Genomic DNA, 16,972 nt, shown 5'->3' on the forward strand with positions numbered 1-16,972 from the left:
ATGTAAACAGCTAGCTATACACTGATTATATTTGCACTGTGACAGGAACATCTCATTTATTGAAGTCATGAATTTACAGCTGCTCAGTTTTACAAACTAATCTGGTGTGGTGTTAATGCCAAGACCTGGTAGGAAGCCTACAACTCTGCTTGGCTAAAAACACTAAAGATATATGCATGCAAGATCAACACCCCAACACTGGGAGCTAAGAATCCACAAGTAGAGGCCTATACTCCTACATAATATAGGAAACATTGGCTTTAAATCAAACTTTAGAGACAGACAAAGAAACAGAATGAACAGGGAGAAACAGTTAACCTTGGATAGGTTGAAAGCAACTTACAGTTCTCTCCACTGAACAAACTACATATCAAATCATATTAAAATAAATCTGCAGACTATGGTCCCCTAATTGTGAAAATCCGTTGGAGAAAACCACGTGCTTTGTGACTAAATCCCAGTTTTAGCTATTTCCATTGAAATGATCTAAGACGGGATGGGAACGATCTGTGCCCAAAGGCGTACTGAACCACTGCATTAATTTGACTTTATTGAATTTACAGTCATTTCCTTGCCCACAATGTAGCACTATGCACTAGGAGGAACAGTCCACAGCAATCATGATTTAATCTAACCACAAGAGAATTTTTTTTTTCTAACAATCAGATTAGCTATTCTGGGGAGAAGGAAAGGCATCTGTGGGAACAAGGGGTAGGCATACAAAACAGGAAAGACACTTAATATATTAGGTAAGCTCTTTAAAAAGCCAAAGAAAAACAACACAGCTAAAAACGATGTTTATTTTTGTAAATCAGATTTTAACTAGCTTTTAAACATTTGCAAATGACTGTCTTATTATCATTCAGTTAGACGGAAGAAAAAGAAAATGAGGTGGTTTTTTGTTTTTTTTGCATGTACACAAATTAAATGCAAGTTTGTATTGATCAGTATCCGCACAGGGATAATTTAAACTTTCACTCTCAGTTTCTGTGTCTCATCCAGCATTGAGTATTGATTACACATCCTTGACTATGGATGGTTTATAGTCAATTTGTAAATGGCAGGTATTCCATACACACACAAACACACACACTCTCTTTTTTTTTTTTTTTTTTTGCCCTATGGTATTGCCTCTGGCCAAACATGTTTTGCAGGGTTTTATAACATAATCAAATGAAGCAATACTCAAATGTGAGCAAAAATTTTGGATACTATATTTTTGTGAACTCTTTTTGTGCATACAAAACAGATTCTCTACTGATTCCACTGACTCTCTAGTTACTTGGACCCAAATGTTAGGACTTGCAATACTTTACATCTTACCCAGGGCACAGGTACTGCCAGGGAAGCAATGTTCTTCACACAAACCAAGGTACGGGGAAACTACCAGTTTCACAAGTTCTTCTAGTTGCATAAAGGCCTTAGAGGGACCTGTAGGTTCATGGACTCCCTGAAACACAAACAAAATATACCTATTGTCAAATACCTGGGGTATGCAAATCAACACATTTCATTGGTCCATCTTTATTTTTCTAATTGACCAAAGAAAAGAAACTTAATTATGTATTAAATTATGATGTAGGAGTTGTAAGTTATATCATCTTCTACAACAGGGCTTTTCAATCTTTTCACCCATTGTACCACTTTTAGGATATGGCAATATCCGAGTACCACCAGTCGCCTAGCAAGGTGTCAAAAACTTGATGACCAAAAAAAAAAAAAAAGAAAAAAGTGATAAAGTACAGGTAGTCCTCGACTTATAACAGTTCGCTTAGTGACTGTTCGAAGTTACAATGGCACTGAAAAAAGTGCTCCCCAAGCCACAGCCGAGCAAGACACCTGCCTTGCCGGCCTCACTCTTCCTCCTGTCCGAGGTTTTCATTGTTGTGAGCATTTCTGTTGAGGATTGGCAGCGGGGGTGGGGTGGGGATGTTTGGTTTTTATTCCCCCCGTCTGCTGGGTGGTTGCAGCAGGTTTTGGTCACTTCACATGACCCTGGGACACTGTGACCGTCATAAATATGAATCAGTTGCCAAGCATCTGAATGTAAATCACAAGACCCTGGAGATGCTGCAAAATTCCAGCTAATCAACGCTTCTTCTGGGCTCAGCAGAAGCACCAGGATCAGTGCCGAGCTCCAGCTGGAGCCTGGCGCTGATCCTGGCGCTTCCGCTGAGCCCTGACAGTCCCGAAGAAGCACCGATCAGCTGGAAAGCGGCACTGATCCTGGCGCTTCCGCTGAGTCCTGACAGCCTGGAGCTGCAGCCATCTCTCACTCAGGCTTGTGCAGTGCTGCCACCAGTTCAGTTTTTTCCCTTCCCCCTACCACTTTTCTAGGATGGTTGCGTACCACCTGCCAGGTGCCAATGTACCACAGGTGGTACCCGTACCACTGGTTGAAAAGCCCTGTTCTATAGCAGTATTTCTCAATATCAACCAGTATGCTGGCTGGGGAATTCTGGGAGCTGAAATCTACATATCTTCAAGTGAGAACATTGAAGATTGAGAAACGCTGTTCTATGGCACCCTACTGAATGCTCTTAGCAGTTAGTCAAGCAGGCCATTCCAGTAAGTCAAAGAATATAAGCAAATTAACCGTCTCCTCAGGACTTGGGACCCAATTGGGAAGTGATGGATATTTTAATTCTCTGGATCCAAACTATCCCAGCAACTCAGGGCAGCATTCCTGATGTTTCCCCTTTTTCTTTCTCCCAATGTCAGAGTTGTCATTGGGAGAAAATGAGCAGAAGGCAAAAATTCATGGTCAGAGCTCAGACACGGTAATTTAAAACAAACAAACAAAACTATTATCCTTGAAACAGTCATTAAAACCACTATATTGCAACATTAAACTTAATTTCATTATTCAGATTTTAGATAGCTCAAACTTTATCAATGAAAGACTGATGTCAGAAATCCAGCCCTCTTAATTGAAAATACCATGCCCAACACACATAATTAAGGTTGCATTGTGTTGACTTTCTCCATCAGAGCCTGCTTACAACATGAGAATAGACATTTGTGCAGGCAGGCATATCATCAATGCAGTGGTGGGATTCAAATATGTGAACAACCAGTTCTCTGTGTGGATGCCGCTTCCGGAAATCCATTCTGGGCCTGGGCAACAAAAAATTAGCTACCGGTTCTGCTGAAGTGGTACAAACCGGCTGAATCCCACCATTGCATCAATGCCTTCCTGTGAAACAGAACCCCAGTGATAAAGGAAACCAATATTTGTGGGTCCAGGCCAAAGGCAATTCTCTGCTTCATAAACTGTTTGGAAAGCAGTAATTTCATCCTTACAGTATGTTTTCTCCACTAATTGTCTAATGTTCATTAACAGTAGTGTGCAATACATTTGGATGCCAGTACAGTACATTTCAAGGATGCTAATGTTAAAACAGGCTGTTCCAACATCACTACGCTTCTAGTGAGAGGTTGGAACAGGATGTTTTGAGGCAAAATATTTCAGCCTTGAAATGTTTGCCCATCTCCTTCAAACATCACAAATGAGAGGTGGAAATAGACCATTCCCCCACCTGTAAAATCAGCAGCATCTGAATAATGGAGGGTGGAAGGTTACTTTGAACCAAAGGAAGAATCTCATCCAACTTTACTCTTAATAAGACGAAATCTCGGAAGCCAAGCAAGGAAATCTGACGAATGGTCAATTCTTGACCCTACACAGATACAGAAAAAAAAATGGCAGCCATTGACATTGGAATATGGTCCAACGCTATTTGCAGACTGAACCCTATGTTTTAGGACAGGTAATGCCACACAATATCATAAAAGAATTGGAGAACAAGATGGAAACGAACATAAACTGACAGAGAAATTATTGTAAATTAAAAGAAATATAATCTGTGGATAGAAAGGCAGTTGTATAAACTGTTGTTAAGAATGGGGAAGTGGGATCACTTTGTAGTTAGATGGGAAAAGCATATTAAAAGCAGCACCCTTGCCAAGGGATTCCCCAAAAACTTCACTATGCATCTTGGACTTCTTAAAGCATGAGGCTCAATTTATTAACTTGTCTTTGCTGGTCCAATTTCAGATATTTAATAACACTGGAAGAGATAAAAATAAAGACTATTCTTTTTGTTATCTGCTACCATCTTAAAAAAGCTAATGCCAAGCCTATGAAGCTACCATATCCTTCAACCTTTGCTTCAGCACTGAGTTTACAACTTCTGTTTTAATAGCTAAAATCAACCCTGCTGCATATTCTCCATGGGAATTGTTTAGATATTCCCAACTAATGAACCAGAACTCTAGCTGGAGGGAATAAATGTATGTTAATCATCAATTCATAATAGGGTTAATGATACAACTAACAAGTTCATCAAAATGCAAAGCAAGAACACAAGCCAAAGGCTCTGAAGTCAGAGACTTCCTGTTTTTAAAAAGGGCTGCTCTTCTTAAGATTCAAAGGGTGTGGTTATGGGCAAATAAATGGAGTAGGACTTGCAAAAAGAAGGGAATGAAATTTCTACAGAAACAGATATGTGAGCTTCTCAGCTTGACCTAATCTTTGCTGCATTACAACCAACCTACTGTGCAAATTTTAAAAAATAACCAAGAAGGAACATCTCAGCAAATAAGTATCCACAATCCAGCAACATTAAAAATACAGATATGTGTTCATCTGCAGAGGAACATTGGCAAGGTGGGAGGCTATGGACGGTTAGAACTATCCATACCTATCAATTTATGGCAAGATGATAACAAATTTTGTTTGCCTGGCTCTTCACTTTTAATTATATTAAACCTTTACTGATATATTTATTTTGGGGAAAATGTTCTGTTACAATTAATTGGCTTTTCTTTCGCTTTTGTCCCAAGTAATTTATATAGAATTGTTCATTTAACCTATACACACTGGTTCATTTTTATAATTTAATCATTGAATTTCATATCATTGTAACATTCGTTGCTATACCCAAGCTACAAGAGAATTTTAGAGCAGCAAATTTCTTTTGTGCTATTTATGCTATTGTTTGTTTATGAAGGAAAAGTGTGAAAGAGAGCACAGTGCATGAAAACATCTCTTATAATATGAAGCTTTCATCCATTTATCTGTACTTTAAGGAACATCTTTCCATTTGTACATAATATTTTGGTTAGACAATCAGCTAAGCTACATCAAATGGAGTCACAGTTGGTTGCAAAGCCAGAAAGACCTCAATTATTTCTCTGTCAAACTGGAGGAAGGTTTCAAGTGGGATGCATCTGAGCTCTGTCTTAGAAAGCAGTACGCTTCACTGTGCTTATTTTTATTTATTTAAAACGGAAGGCGCTTGTCTGAACAGTCGTGCAGATAAAAAAGAATCTAGGACAGCATTTCAATCAGCAAAGCAACAGCAATATTATGAGATGGGAAAAAAAGAATGTAACTTCATATCACATCCATCAAGATATAACAACTCTGAGTGAATCATTTCTTATAAACATAGTAAAATATATTGTGTTAACAGATGGTAAAATTGAAGGTAATTCAAAGAAAAACAGTGTTATAATCCATTTAATATGTGGTAGAGCTGAACAGCACTTCAAATCATAAAGATGCTTATGAAATGGACCTGGTGGCCCTCCTTAATTCAAACATCTTGCCCTGGGACAGATGTTAAAGAAGATGCAGCATTGGACTTTATGATTTAATCTGCCTACAAATGTGACAGATAGAAAAACTGATTTGATTTAAGGTCCCAATCTTCCTGGGCCTGTAGATGTATTTGGAATGTTCAGACCATCTACCAGAAGCTAAATTGATTTTCACCTCATTTGTCCTAAAAACCTCTTCTGATTTTCTAATATGTTCTCTGCCACTTATATTTGGAGAGTATGCTTTAACACTGCAGCTTCCCGTTTAAAAAATAAAAATGTAAAGCAAAAGGTAAAATCAGATGGGGCAGGGACCCTGGTAGGTCAAAAAGGAATTGCAATATACTCTGTCACCCATGGTCATATTTTTGGGAGCCTAGGAGTTAAAAGATTTTTCAAATGTGCACACAGTTCACCTTCCCGTAAAGCCACACATACCTTTTATCATCTGCTGCAAGTATAAAAAGGAGGAATAGGGGAAGGGAATAACAGGAAAAAGAAAAAGAGAGAGAGCATGGGAAATCAAGATTCTTATAGCAAGAAGCAAATATTTACATTCTCCCTAGTAATGTGGAAAACACCACTTTGAAACAAGGCTTGCATAAGGTAGTGATGTTTACCTGTTGATATTTTTGGTCTAGAGGGGGGAAAAAATAGCACCAGTTAGTGTTGGATTGTTAAAGGGAGCTCTGGAAAAGCATAGAGATAGATTTCCTAAGAATTTCATTCTACAAGAAATCTGTTCCATCAGTAACTTCTCTTGTCTACATAACATTATTTTCTTGGTCTTCTAATTAATTCCCTGTTACTGAGCTCGTTCAGTTCCTTGGGAAGAAAAATATTACCTTTTTTATCTCAGAGTGCCAGTATAATTACTGAGATAAAGAACACAGAGAAGTTATTAGTATTCCACTTGTTTCAAACGCAAAAGTGGTTTGTGTAAAAGGTGGTGCAACAGTGAGGATTGTTAACTATGGCACACAAATACTTGGGCTTATGGGACGGTGGGTTGAGCCAATTTAGTCAGAGGCCAATATAAACACATTTTATGATTTCTCTGCTTCTAGGGGAACAGACAGTTCTAGAATCAGAAAATGGGAGGGGGGGTTTTAGCTTGTAATATGCTGCCTCTATATCTACCTCAAAGAACCTTATCAAAGTATATGGCTGCCTCTTTACAAATCATCATTTGAAATTCAAGAGTCAACCAGGGAAATTAGATTTCTTTCCCGTTCTTCTACTCAAGTACAATGGTAAGGAAAAAAGGCTATAATGAAGATGATCAAAGAATTCAGAGAAAAGCTGGTGAAGAAAGTACAAAATCTTGTCCTTGAGGAAGCCAGGCCAGCTTGGTTGGGAATTTTGTTATTCTAATATACCTGGAAGGGGCCAGATTGAAGACGTTTATCATTAGTGTATTGTCCAATTACAATGTCTTCTGGGTGGTTAAAAATAAAATGCATCATTAACAATAGATATTGAGCTGTAAATTAACAATTACACAAGACATTGATCCAGAATAACCTATCCTTTAACATAGTGTAAATTTATAATTATTGGGTAACAGGGTTTAAATTAGTCAAGAGTTCTATAACCATATCAACAGCAGGACAAACAAGTTTAACAGCAGTTCTGGTGAAACATATGATTCTTAAAGTTTAAAATTGTTTTCCTTTACTGATTAAGTTTCATGTCTCCCTTCAATTACAGAGTAAGTTTGAAATGTTTTCTCTGCCCCGTTGAGCTTAAATTTGACTAGATTTACCTGAACAGGGTAAAATATAGCCTGTAGTGTGGGAAGAGTTTCTGTGAAGAAGTGATCCCAAGTTTCAGATAATACGTAGATACGATCTTCTCCTAAAACAAATACAATGAACGTTAGGGAACTTTCAAGAAATATGTTATTAGGTACACAACTCTCATTTCCAAGTACAAATTAAGTCCATACATTGCTTGGCTTTGTGAGATTACTGGAGGTGGCTAGGTCTCTTCTAGCTAAGGAGCAGAGGCCCAGATAAGTGGTAACACCTAGCCATGCTTGGGTGATCTTGAAAAGCTAACTAGGATTGGACCTGGTTGATACCTGGATGGGAGACCTCCAGGAATACTAGTTTGTGGATTAGGCTGAGAAATAGGAAAAACAAAACCAGGAAGTAAGCAAGGACAAACCACTTCTATCTGGTGGCCAAGAAAACCACATGGATGTGCTCACATAGTCACTAGAAGCTCAACTCAGGAAGTCTCCTCCTTTATCCAAATACTGGCTAATTTTGCACAAAGGGAGACTCAGCTGCAATTGGAATGACGACTGCAATGTTTTCTATGGAGCTGCCTTTAAGGACTTCCCGGATGCTGCAACTGGTGCAGAACTTAGCTGCCACGTATGGTGAGTAAAAACCACCAGAGCCACCCAACACTTGTTTTGCAGGTCTTTCACTAGTTTCCGATAGATTTCTGAGTACAATTCAGAATGCTGGGTTTAACCTATAAAGCTCTTTATGACATAGAGTCTGGATGACTGCAGAACTAGCTAAGGTAGAACTAACCCATCTGATCTGTTTGCTCCAAATGGGTAAAAGCAAGGCTTTTTTTATCATAGAACACCCAGAATGGAGTTCCGGCACCTTTTTGGGATGGAACCTTGTAGGGTAGGCAAGGCGGGTTTGTATGACATGTGTGAGTTCTGGCACCTTTTTTTTAGAAAAAAAGCACTGGGTAAAAGTACCTCTTCCCCAGGTAAGATCAGAAGAGCAAGAAGAAGGGCATTATAGTTTTGGGAACATGTCCTATATTATAGAAGAAGTTACCTGTGGCAAACTGAACGGGACCATCCCTGACAGTTTTCCAGAGGACTTTAATGGCTAAGCACTTCCACACAACATTTAATTATTTAGAAATGTTGCAAATTGTTTATTTCCAGGTATCTTTTGGGGTAGGGTAGGTTTTATGGGATTATCTTTCTAGGATTTTTATGCACTTTGTACCTTGACAAAATTTGCATGAAACTGATAGTATAAAAATTCTGCACATGCATAAATTATAACACATGGCAGTTATGCCAACTTTCTATTTGTCTTCCTTCCAAAATAAAATAATGTATTGACTTTTTTTTTAAAGATAATCAGTATACCATATTGCCTCAGGCTAAGGTCATATGAAAGCTATAAAAATGATTTATTTAAAAAGGAAAAAATATGCTTAATAAAAAGCCCCTTGTTTAGAGTTCATTAACCTTTAACTAAAAATGTGGGCATTCTCCCAGGGAGAGAGAGAAAGAGGCAAAAATAACAGTAATAATTTAGCAGGCTTCAAATTTCAGAGCATTTTTTTAATTGTTCATTTCAAAGAAAGAGAATCTATAAGGTGTCCTCGCTCCACAAAAAATTCAGTACTAGGAATTTTAATATTCTATCTCCAGTTGTACAAATATATCAATTAATGAGGAATATACTTATATGAAGGGTATAAAGTCACTGGAAACCAGAAGTCCCATTTTATAAGAGGAGTTGGTAAGACTGGAAATACTTTGTCCAATGAGCCTATATTTCATATAATCCTATTACAATAAGATCATCTGCAAGCTAAACATGGAGGGGAATTTATGAACACAAAACCTATTCCCACCTACATCCTGAACTTGAGAGCAAGTTTTCAAGGGACCTTCTACTTGCTGTTTCTTGAACACAACCATTAATCTCAAATTGGTTAGGAATCCTATGTTATCATGGTTCTCCACATACAGTGGCTTTTATTTATGATTGAATATGAATAGAATCTTTATTCAATTTCCAATGCAGAAAGATCAAGGCTAGAGATGCTGGCTGTACAGTAATACTAACATGAGCTGCTGAATATATGATCAGATTTCAACAAAACAGTAGTTTAATACTACATTAAGAATGCAGATTGGAAAAATCAGTCAAATAGAATGCATCCCTTACATTTTTACTAATATAATTCTACATAATAGCATCAAAAACACTGTACTAGATCTATCCATAAGGCTGCTCTTTCTCAAAACCTTTTCTTGACCAGGTAAGAAAATACCCACTAGTGAGTATGCATTAATACATTAAACAGGATTTCCTCTAGCCTTTTTCAGCAACTCTTAACTGAAGTGAGGAGAAAATTTGTGGTGAGCATTTGTGCATGCAATTATGGAACACTATAATTCCACCCAGATAAATGCAGTTAGTTTCTCTTTAAACCTTGTTACCATCTTATCCCCATACATACTGTATGGTTAAGAATACTTCTCTGTCTGCTCACTCTACCTCCCAGAGCTAGTTATAAAGTAAAACATCCATTCAAAATTCTTTGGAGACTGGTCAGATCCTCTTCCAATGAAGTCAGATCCTAGCATGTTAATTGTGTCTTTATATTCATTTCTGAAATCATAATACAGTACTACTTGGATCACAACAGTTCATTCAACTCTTTAAAGTTATAACCTGTCTTCAGAATTCTGGTTGTTGCAGTGAGCTGTGATAAAAGAACTGCAATTTCCAACATTCCCTGATAGCTTTCTACAAGCAAAGTCAATGGGGAAACCAGCAGGAAATCAGAAATAGCTCCTGCTGCTTTTTTGCTCACTCACACTCTACACCACCTTGCCAACAGCACTTCCACCACAGCACACACCTACAGTCCATAGGGCCTGCCCATGGCACCCACCCACACTCCAGAGCACCTCTCTAAGGTATTACCCACGTCCCTACAGCATCTGCACACCTGCCTATTCTCCAGTGTGATTGCTCACAGCACCCCACCACCTACCTGCAGCTCTCATCTGCCAGCCTGGGACTCTTGAATCTTCCCATTAAAGACCCATGTGGTCCTACAGTTAAATAGCAACTGGGACTGAGGAATTGCCATTGCTACATGGTTCATTTGTGTGATATCATGCTTTACAACTGCATCACTTACAATGGACATTTCAGTTCCAATTGTCATTGTAACCCAAGGACTACCTGTAACATACATTGCAGGGTGAAGTGGATTTTAGCAGGATTTGCAGTTGAATTGTGGTAAAACAAGACAAAACTATTTTTAAGCATGATGCACCATCACTACAGATTATAGAGGAAACCAGATTTATAGAATGTTTATAAAAAGTCCAGGGTACGGTTACTTTGGTTGGTAGTGTAAAAAAAAGTCATAAATACCTTGACTTCTTAGTGAACTAAAAGAGGGTTTAATTTAAAGTTGTCGGTGTTTACCGTGGTTGACTTAAAAGGTGTAGCAACTCACTAAGTCTTTGAATGGTAACTTCTTAAGCCAAACTCAGCTTTTATTTCCATTTTAGAAGCACAAATTTCTGGCTGCTGTATTGACATGGCCTAAGACCCAGATGAGCACACACTCCAAATAATTGTGAGCTCACATTGCAACACTATAGGCAGATGTTATTCATTGCTATTAGATTTGTTTCCAAATAAGGACTCACGGAATTATAGTTTTAGCAGCCTATGTCCCACTGAATTGTAATACATTTTTTATTTAAAAAAAATTAAACTAAGATTGTAAAAATCTCTCTCAAAGGAAACCTAATTTTCTGACTTTAATTAGAAATTATTTTGAGAGTTCCAATTTAACAATATCGTTGACAGGTTCTAGAGCTGTCACATCACATTTGCTTTTTAATGTCTAGCTAAGAGTGTCTCTGGTCTTTAAAAAAAGTTCTAAAAATATTGCATGCAATTTTTACAACATCTGCAAAACTCTATTTTATTTTATTTTATTTTGAATCCAGAAAAACAGTAAACCAGAAAGCTTATACTGTTTGAAGAAACAGGTGCAACAATTGAAGTTTATCTGGTCAGAAGTCTGAATTGTTTTGTGGTTAAGGAACTAGGATAGATTTATTTCTCCATAGGTTCCCGCTTCCTTTTGATCTATTAGAGACCAACATAACTTCCTGGCAGACTGGCAACTGAAAACTGTTATGGCCTAGATCAGAGGTCCCCAACCTTTTGAGCACCAGGGACCAGTTCCGTGGAGAGAAGGTTTTTTGTGAACTGGAGGGGGCATGGTTCCATGTACTGCCTGCATCCCATGGATAGGGATTTGCTTGTTTGCACGGACCAGTTTCTGGCATGCCGTGGCCTGGTGCTGGTCCACGGACCGGGGGTTGGGGACCCCTGGCCTAGGTAACATTCTCCCATGTACTGTATGTCAATCTAAGATAAGGCTACATTTCATGAAAACCAGGACCCTGCCCCAATCTTTTTGGAATTAACTTTCAAATGAATAACAGAGTTGGAAGGGACTTTGGAGGTCTTCTATTCCAGGGGTCCCCAACCTCTGGGCCACGGCCAACTATTGGGCAGTGACCTATTTGTAAGCGGGCATGTGAGTGGCAGGCCAGCTCATCTTGCACAAACATAGCTCAACACGTGCAAGTCAAGCTGTGTGCGCATGTGTGTGCATGCTGGCCCACTCTTTCTGCATGTTGAGCTGCGCCCGTGCCAGCCCACCATTCATGCAGCCTGCTCTCTTCTCTCCCCCCCTCCAGGCTGCCAAGCCACTAAGGTTGGGGACCACTGTTCTAGTCCAACATGCTGCAATAGTTTCCAAACTTTTCACTATAATCAAAAAGTTGATAGTGACAGACCACCACAACATATCCACAATGTTTCAGTTGTACCCATCAGGACCAATTGGAAAAACCACACAGAACATAATAAAATATTTCTGATGCAGATTGAGAATTATAGGCATAACATAACTGATCCAGTCTATAATGCATAAAGCCATGCTTTCTGCAGGGAAAGCATAAGCCATGCTTTCCCTGCAGAAATATAAACAATGTTTAATAGTCTTTCATAACAATATTGATTTGATAATGAAGTTGACTACAGCCATTTGCTAGACATCTTTCACCATCAATTGGTCATTGATGGTACATGTATACACATAAATGCTGCCATATGATCATTTACATGATGCACATATAACATGGCAAGCTTCTTTTTTTCACAAATGGTATTGATAAATGGGTGTTTAAAGCATGCTTTTCAATTAGAAAGGTATTTTCTTCTCTGTTCCAAATCACTTCTATTCAATGCTATTATTATGACTTCATTGTGGTGCTTATACACATTAGGACTTGGGGGATATTTAGACATGTGATTCTGATATGTTGGTTTTTCCCCGAATTCATCTTAGCAACTTCAGAAGATGATTCACAAAGCTTTCTGGGAATTCAGAGCCCTCCCCAAAGTTGTCAATTTCTATACTTGCCTTCACAAAACTTAACTTTTTCTTCTACGTATAGCAAACCTTTTGCAAGAAGCTGGTTCTGCCAAAAAGAAAAAAAAAGGTTGGATTTTCACAAATTCAAAGATACAAATGATGCTTTCAATTTTTACAAAAGTTATTTCAGATATATTTACCCAATCTACTGAACAAGCAACATATTTTTAAAATCCCTCTTAGTTTTATATCAAGTATGTCAAAATACACATGCCCAATGAAAGTTTTACATGCTCTAGCTGTAATATCTCAATTCCCAATCAGACTCATTTCTTTTCTGCCCAAACCATTTTCAGGTTGGATTTTAACATTATATTTATATTTTACTTTCTGCTCTGGAAAGTCTCAAAGAGCATGCATTTCCAGGTTGCCAAATACATGTGGAAAATACATGCAAACGAAGCTTTCCTGCATATGATCAGTCTCTGTTCTGCTTATGTTCAATCACATGGCATATCTCAGCTGCAAATACCTTGATGGTCCAATGCCGTAAAGACATTCACTGATGGAAGAAAACAACTGAACTAAATTCTTATGGAATTAGTACAGAGACTATTCTGTCTGGATCTGCACTGTACAGAATTTAAAAGGACAACACAATATTATAAATGCTATATCGGTTTTCCAGTGTGTTAAGAATTAGAACACAACTAGGACTTGTAACACACCGCATGAAGGAATGCCCCTATTTGCTATCAGCCATTTTATTTTATTGTTTATATATTATTTTATTTTATTCCATTTTATTGTTCTACCTTTTTCAGGTGATAGCTCCAGTCCAATTGTATATCTACCCACTGAATCTGTCTGTACTTTGGAATCTCCCCTTAAAGTAGGGAATTTCCTAAAAATGTTTTGTACAATTAAAACCTTTGGGGCTGTCCCCAGGCACAACTCCTTCTTGTATCAATTGTGTTATATAAGAACTGACACTTCTGAACGTCAAAAAATAGAAGGAATGAGTCAATGTTGACTCTCTATTTCACATCATCGGTGCATGCCACACTCTGCAAAACTTTACTTTTTTTAAAAAAAGAGGAACAGCTCAGATTTTTTGGGTTTTTTTTTAAAAGGGAAACAAATGAAAAAGCTGTTTAAATAACATTTTTGTTTCCTTTAGATTTAATGCAGCAGTTATAATAATCAGTTTAATGGGATGTATGGCCTTTCATGCAATATCATTTTATTTACAAGATTTCTGATCATTAAACATATTTCAATATTTAGTCATTGTTGAACAATATGCTGAAAATCCACTTTCACAAAGTTGTGCTGAAGGAAAAAGAAGCCGTACTGTCAGTTCCCTGTGAACTTTCACTGAAATTTGTGGATTTTTTTCCAGTTATTTTAATATATGCTTATGGTGAAATCTACCAGCATTTACTGTTCATTTTTCATTAGAAACTAAATAGATCTAAAACCCATTAAAAAGCTTTTGGGACCTCAGAACAACTCTCAGAACATCTTCAATAGTTAACAGAATAACATTGTTATTCTGCAGACTGTGGTTTAAGAATATTCACACAGATCTCCCAAGGAACTGGCAACTGAAGTTTGCTGGCAGGGAGAATGAATGAGAGATGAAGCTAAGAAAACACAGTATTATTATCATCATCATCATCATCATCATCATCATCATCATCAAATTTATTTGCTGCCTATCTCTAGGCCACCCACAACCATAAAAAGGAAGAAATAAAAAGAAAGTTTAAACAAAGGGAAAGTAAAATAGAATAATAAAATAATATATAACACTAATAAAAACAATTAAACAAGCAGGGAAAAAGAAAACAAAGAAAACACATCGATATGACTAGTAAAAAAAGATGGGTGGGTGGGGAGCAGAGAGGGGAAGGGAGGTGGAGTCGGCTGTCAATCTAGCAGCCAGCTCCAGAACTCCCCATTGGATTCCCAGGCCAATTTCCAGAGCCAGATCTCTAGGCTCTTATGGAAAGATAGGAGGTTGGAGGCAGATCTTACCCCGGAGAGCAGGATGTTCCAAAGGACAGGTGCTACGACAAGGAAGGCTCTTCTTCTGAATCCTGACAGTCAGAGTTCTTTGACTGACAGGATCTGCAGTAGGCCCTCACTGCCAGCTTGAATAGGATGGGCTGATCTTAACAGGATTATGGTTCATCAGGTATCTTGGACCTATGCCATTAAAGGCTTTAAAGGTCACATCCAGTAGCTTGAACTGTACTCAAAAGCAGACTGGAAGCCAGTGTAATTTGCCTGTGTACTACAATACTTATAATCATGGAACTGGGGAACTGCTCGGCCCATCAAGTCCAACCCCCTGCTCAGTGCAAAAAAAAACAACCACCAAATTAAACCATCCCTGACAGAGACTTACTCAGCTTCTGCTTACCATTAAATCAGAAATGTTTAATAAGAAAGACATGTCTCTAGGTAATTGATTCTAATTTCAAGTTACTGTTAAGATGTTTTTCCTAACATTCAATGGGAATCTGTCTTCCTGCCCTCTGGGATAATATAAAATAGTAGTATTTTATATAATAATCACCAAGATGCCCTCTGGACTGTCAGAATTCCTAGACAAAGTGATCATAAGAATTCAAGGAATTAAAATCTTACACATCTGGATGCACCGATTTGGGGAAGACTTGAGCCAGGAGGTTATGCATGCAGACAGAATTTTATGTAATAAAGTATACACACAGTTACGAGCAATCCTTCCACTGTGAAAAAGAGGCAGATGAATCATATGAGCAGTTTTAAGTAACTATTCCTCTAACATTTATGGGGAGTGTTTCAAGAGATGGATGTACTCCACTGCCTACAATTTACCTATACTGTATGCACATGGAATAATTCACAACTATCAAGAATAGTTGTGAATTCCTTATCTTATGGAAAATAATTGGCTGACCAGGGAACTTTGTGCAAGCAAGCACACAGAGGAACAATGAACAAAACAGAAAATTTGTCAGCAGTAGTAATATTATGTTCAATTACCCAAGCAACTATTTTCCTACAAACTCAGAACAAGCCAAATGAAAAGGAATGCAGGCAAAAAATATACAAATGGTCTAAATATATAGCAATCATAGAGAAGAAGCTATTCTCATTTTAAGTAATGCATCAATGCCCCTGCAGTGCTTCCTTCCCAAGAAGCTACATTTTGAAAGCCTGGAAAAACTATGCCAACCCAATTAAAATTACTCAATAGAGACTATGTTTAAAATAATCCATGGTTTGTTTTAATATGGTGCATGGAAGTCTGAGGCCTTTTTTAACAGAAGGCCTTTCTCTGTGTTACTTAGAAGTTTAGCAATTACTTCAGATTCAATAAATATATCTTTGGGCAAAAGTAAACAATCATCTTCTCAAATTTCTCAAAATGCTAGAATAAACAATTACTCATGTTATTCTCACAAACCATGCCATGTATTATATTCTCCCTCCTCTCCCCTCTGTAATAACTTATGAACTTGGTTAAAGATATTGGAAAACAAAGTATCTCGAATTAAAAATCCAGACTGAAGAATCATAACACAAAGAAAAGTTCGAGAAGCTACAAGGGAGTATAAGGTCTCATCTACCACAATTTAAACATAAAATAGTAACTTGTTAAAGGTACACATCATGTTAAGTCATAATTTTGTTTGTTTCGACTAAATCTGATTTGTGAACCTAGATTTGTGAACCTATGTTTATGGCTTAGATATGGTATTGTTAACTGACATATTGAATAAACCTTTTCTGCGTCACATGAGAAAAGCACATCTTTCTTCCCCTGTCCTGATCACTTTCTACAGGGGGAAGATCGAGAGCATCCTGTCATACAGCATCACTGCTTCAGACAGGAAGGCGGTGCAGAGAGTGGTGAGAATGGCCGAAAAGATCATTGGCTGTTCCCTCCCTCCCATCTAGGACATAGCACAGAAGGGTTGTTTGAGCAGGGTCCATAAGATTATCTGGGACACTACACATCCTCTTCACGATCTGTTTTCTTTGTTACCTTCTGGGAGGAGGCTTCGTGGTATCCGTAGCAGAACATCCAGATTCACCCATAGTTTCATTCCATACAGCATTAACCTTGTGAACTCTCAAGCCTCCTCCTTTTTTTTTTTTTTTTTTTTTTTTTTTTTTT

At 37.9% G+C, this 16,972-nt stretch overlaps 1 protein-coding gene across 1 annotated transcript in view; it reads right to left on the reverse strand.

Annotated features, from left to right (window-relative positions):
- The window catches only part of PRR5L (proline rich 5 like), a 52,966-nt gene that overhangs the window by 11,162 nt on the left and 24,832 nt on the right, over positions 1 to 16,972 (reverse strand). The window contains exons 5-8 of the mRNA XM_029285382.1: positions 12,847 to 12,904; positions 7,370 to 7,461; positions 3,540 to 3,680; positions 1,324 to 1,450 (exon numbers count right to left, since the gene is read on the reverse strand). Of these exons, the coding sequence (XP_029141215.1) occupies positions 1,324 to 1,450; positions 3,540 to 3,680; positions 7,370 to 7,461; positions 12,847 to 12,904 (418 nt within the window). The remainder of the gene's footprint in view (positions 1 to 1,323; positions 1,451 to 3,539; positions 3,681 to 7,369; positions 7,462 to 12,846; positions 12,905 to 16,972) is intronic.

This window comes from Protobothrops mucrosquamatus, unplaced genomic scaffold (genome assembly GCF_001527695.2).
Source record: "Protobothrops mucrosquamatus isolate PMUCROS unplaced genomic scaffold, P.Mucros_1.0 scaffold1590, whole genome shotgun sequence".
Lineage (NCBI taxonomy): Eukaryota > Metazoa > Chordata > Lepidosauria > Squamata > Viperidae > Protobothrops > Protobothrops mucrosquamatus.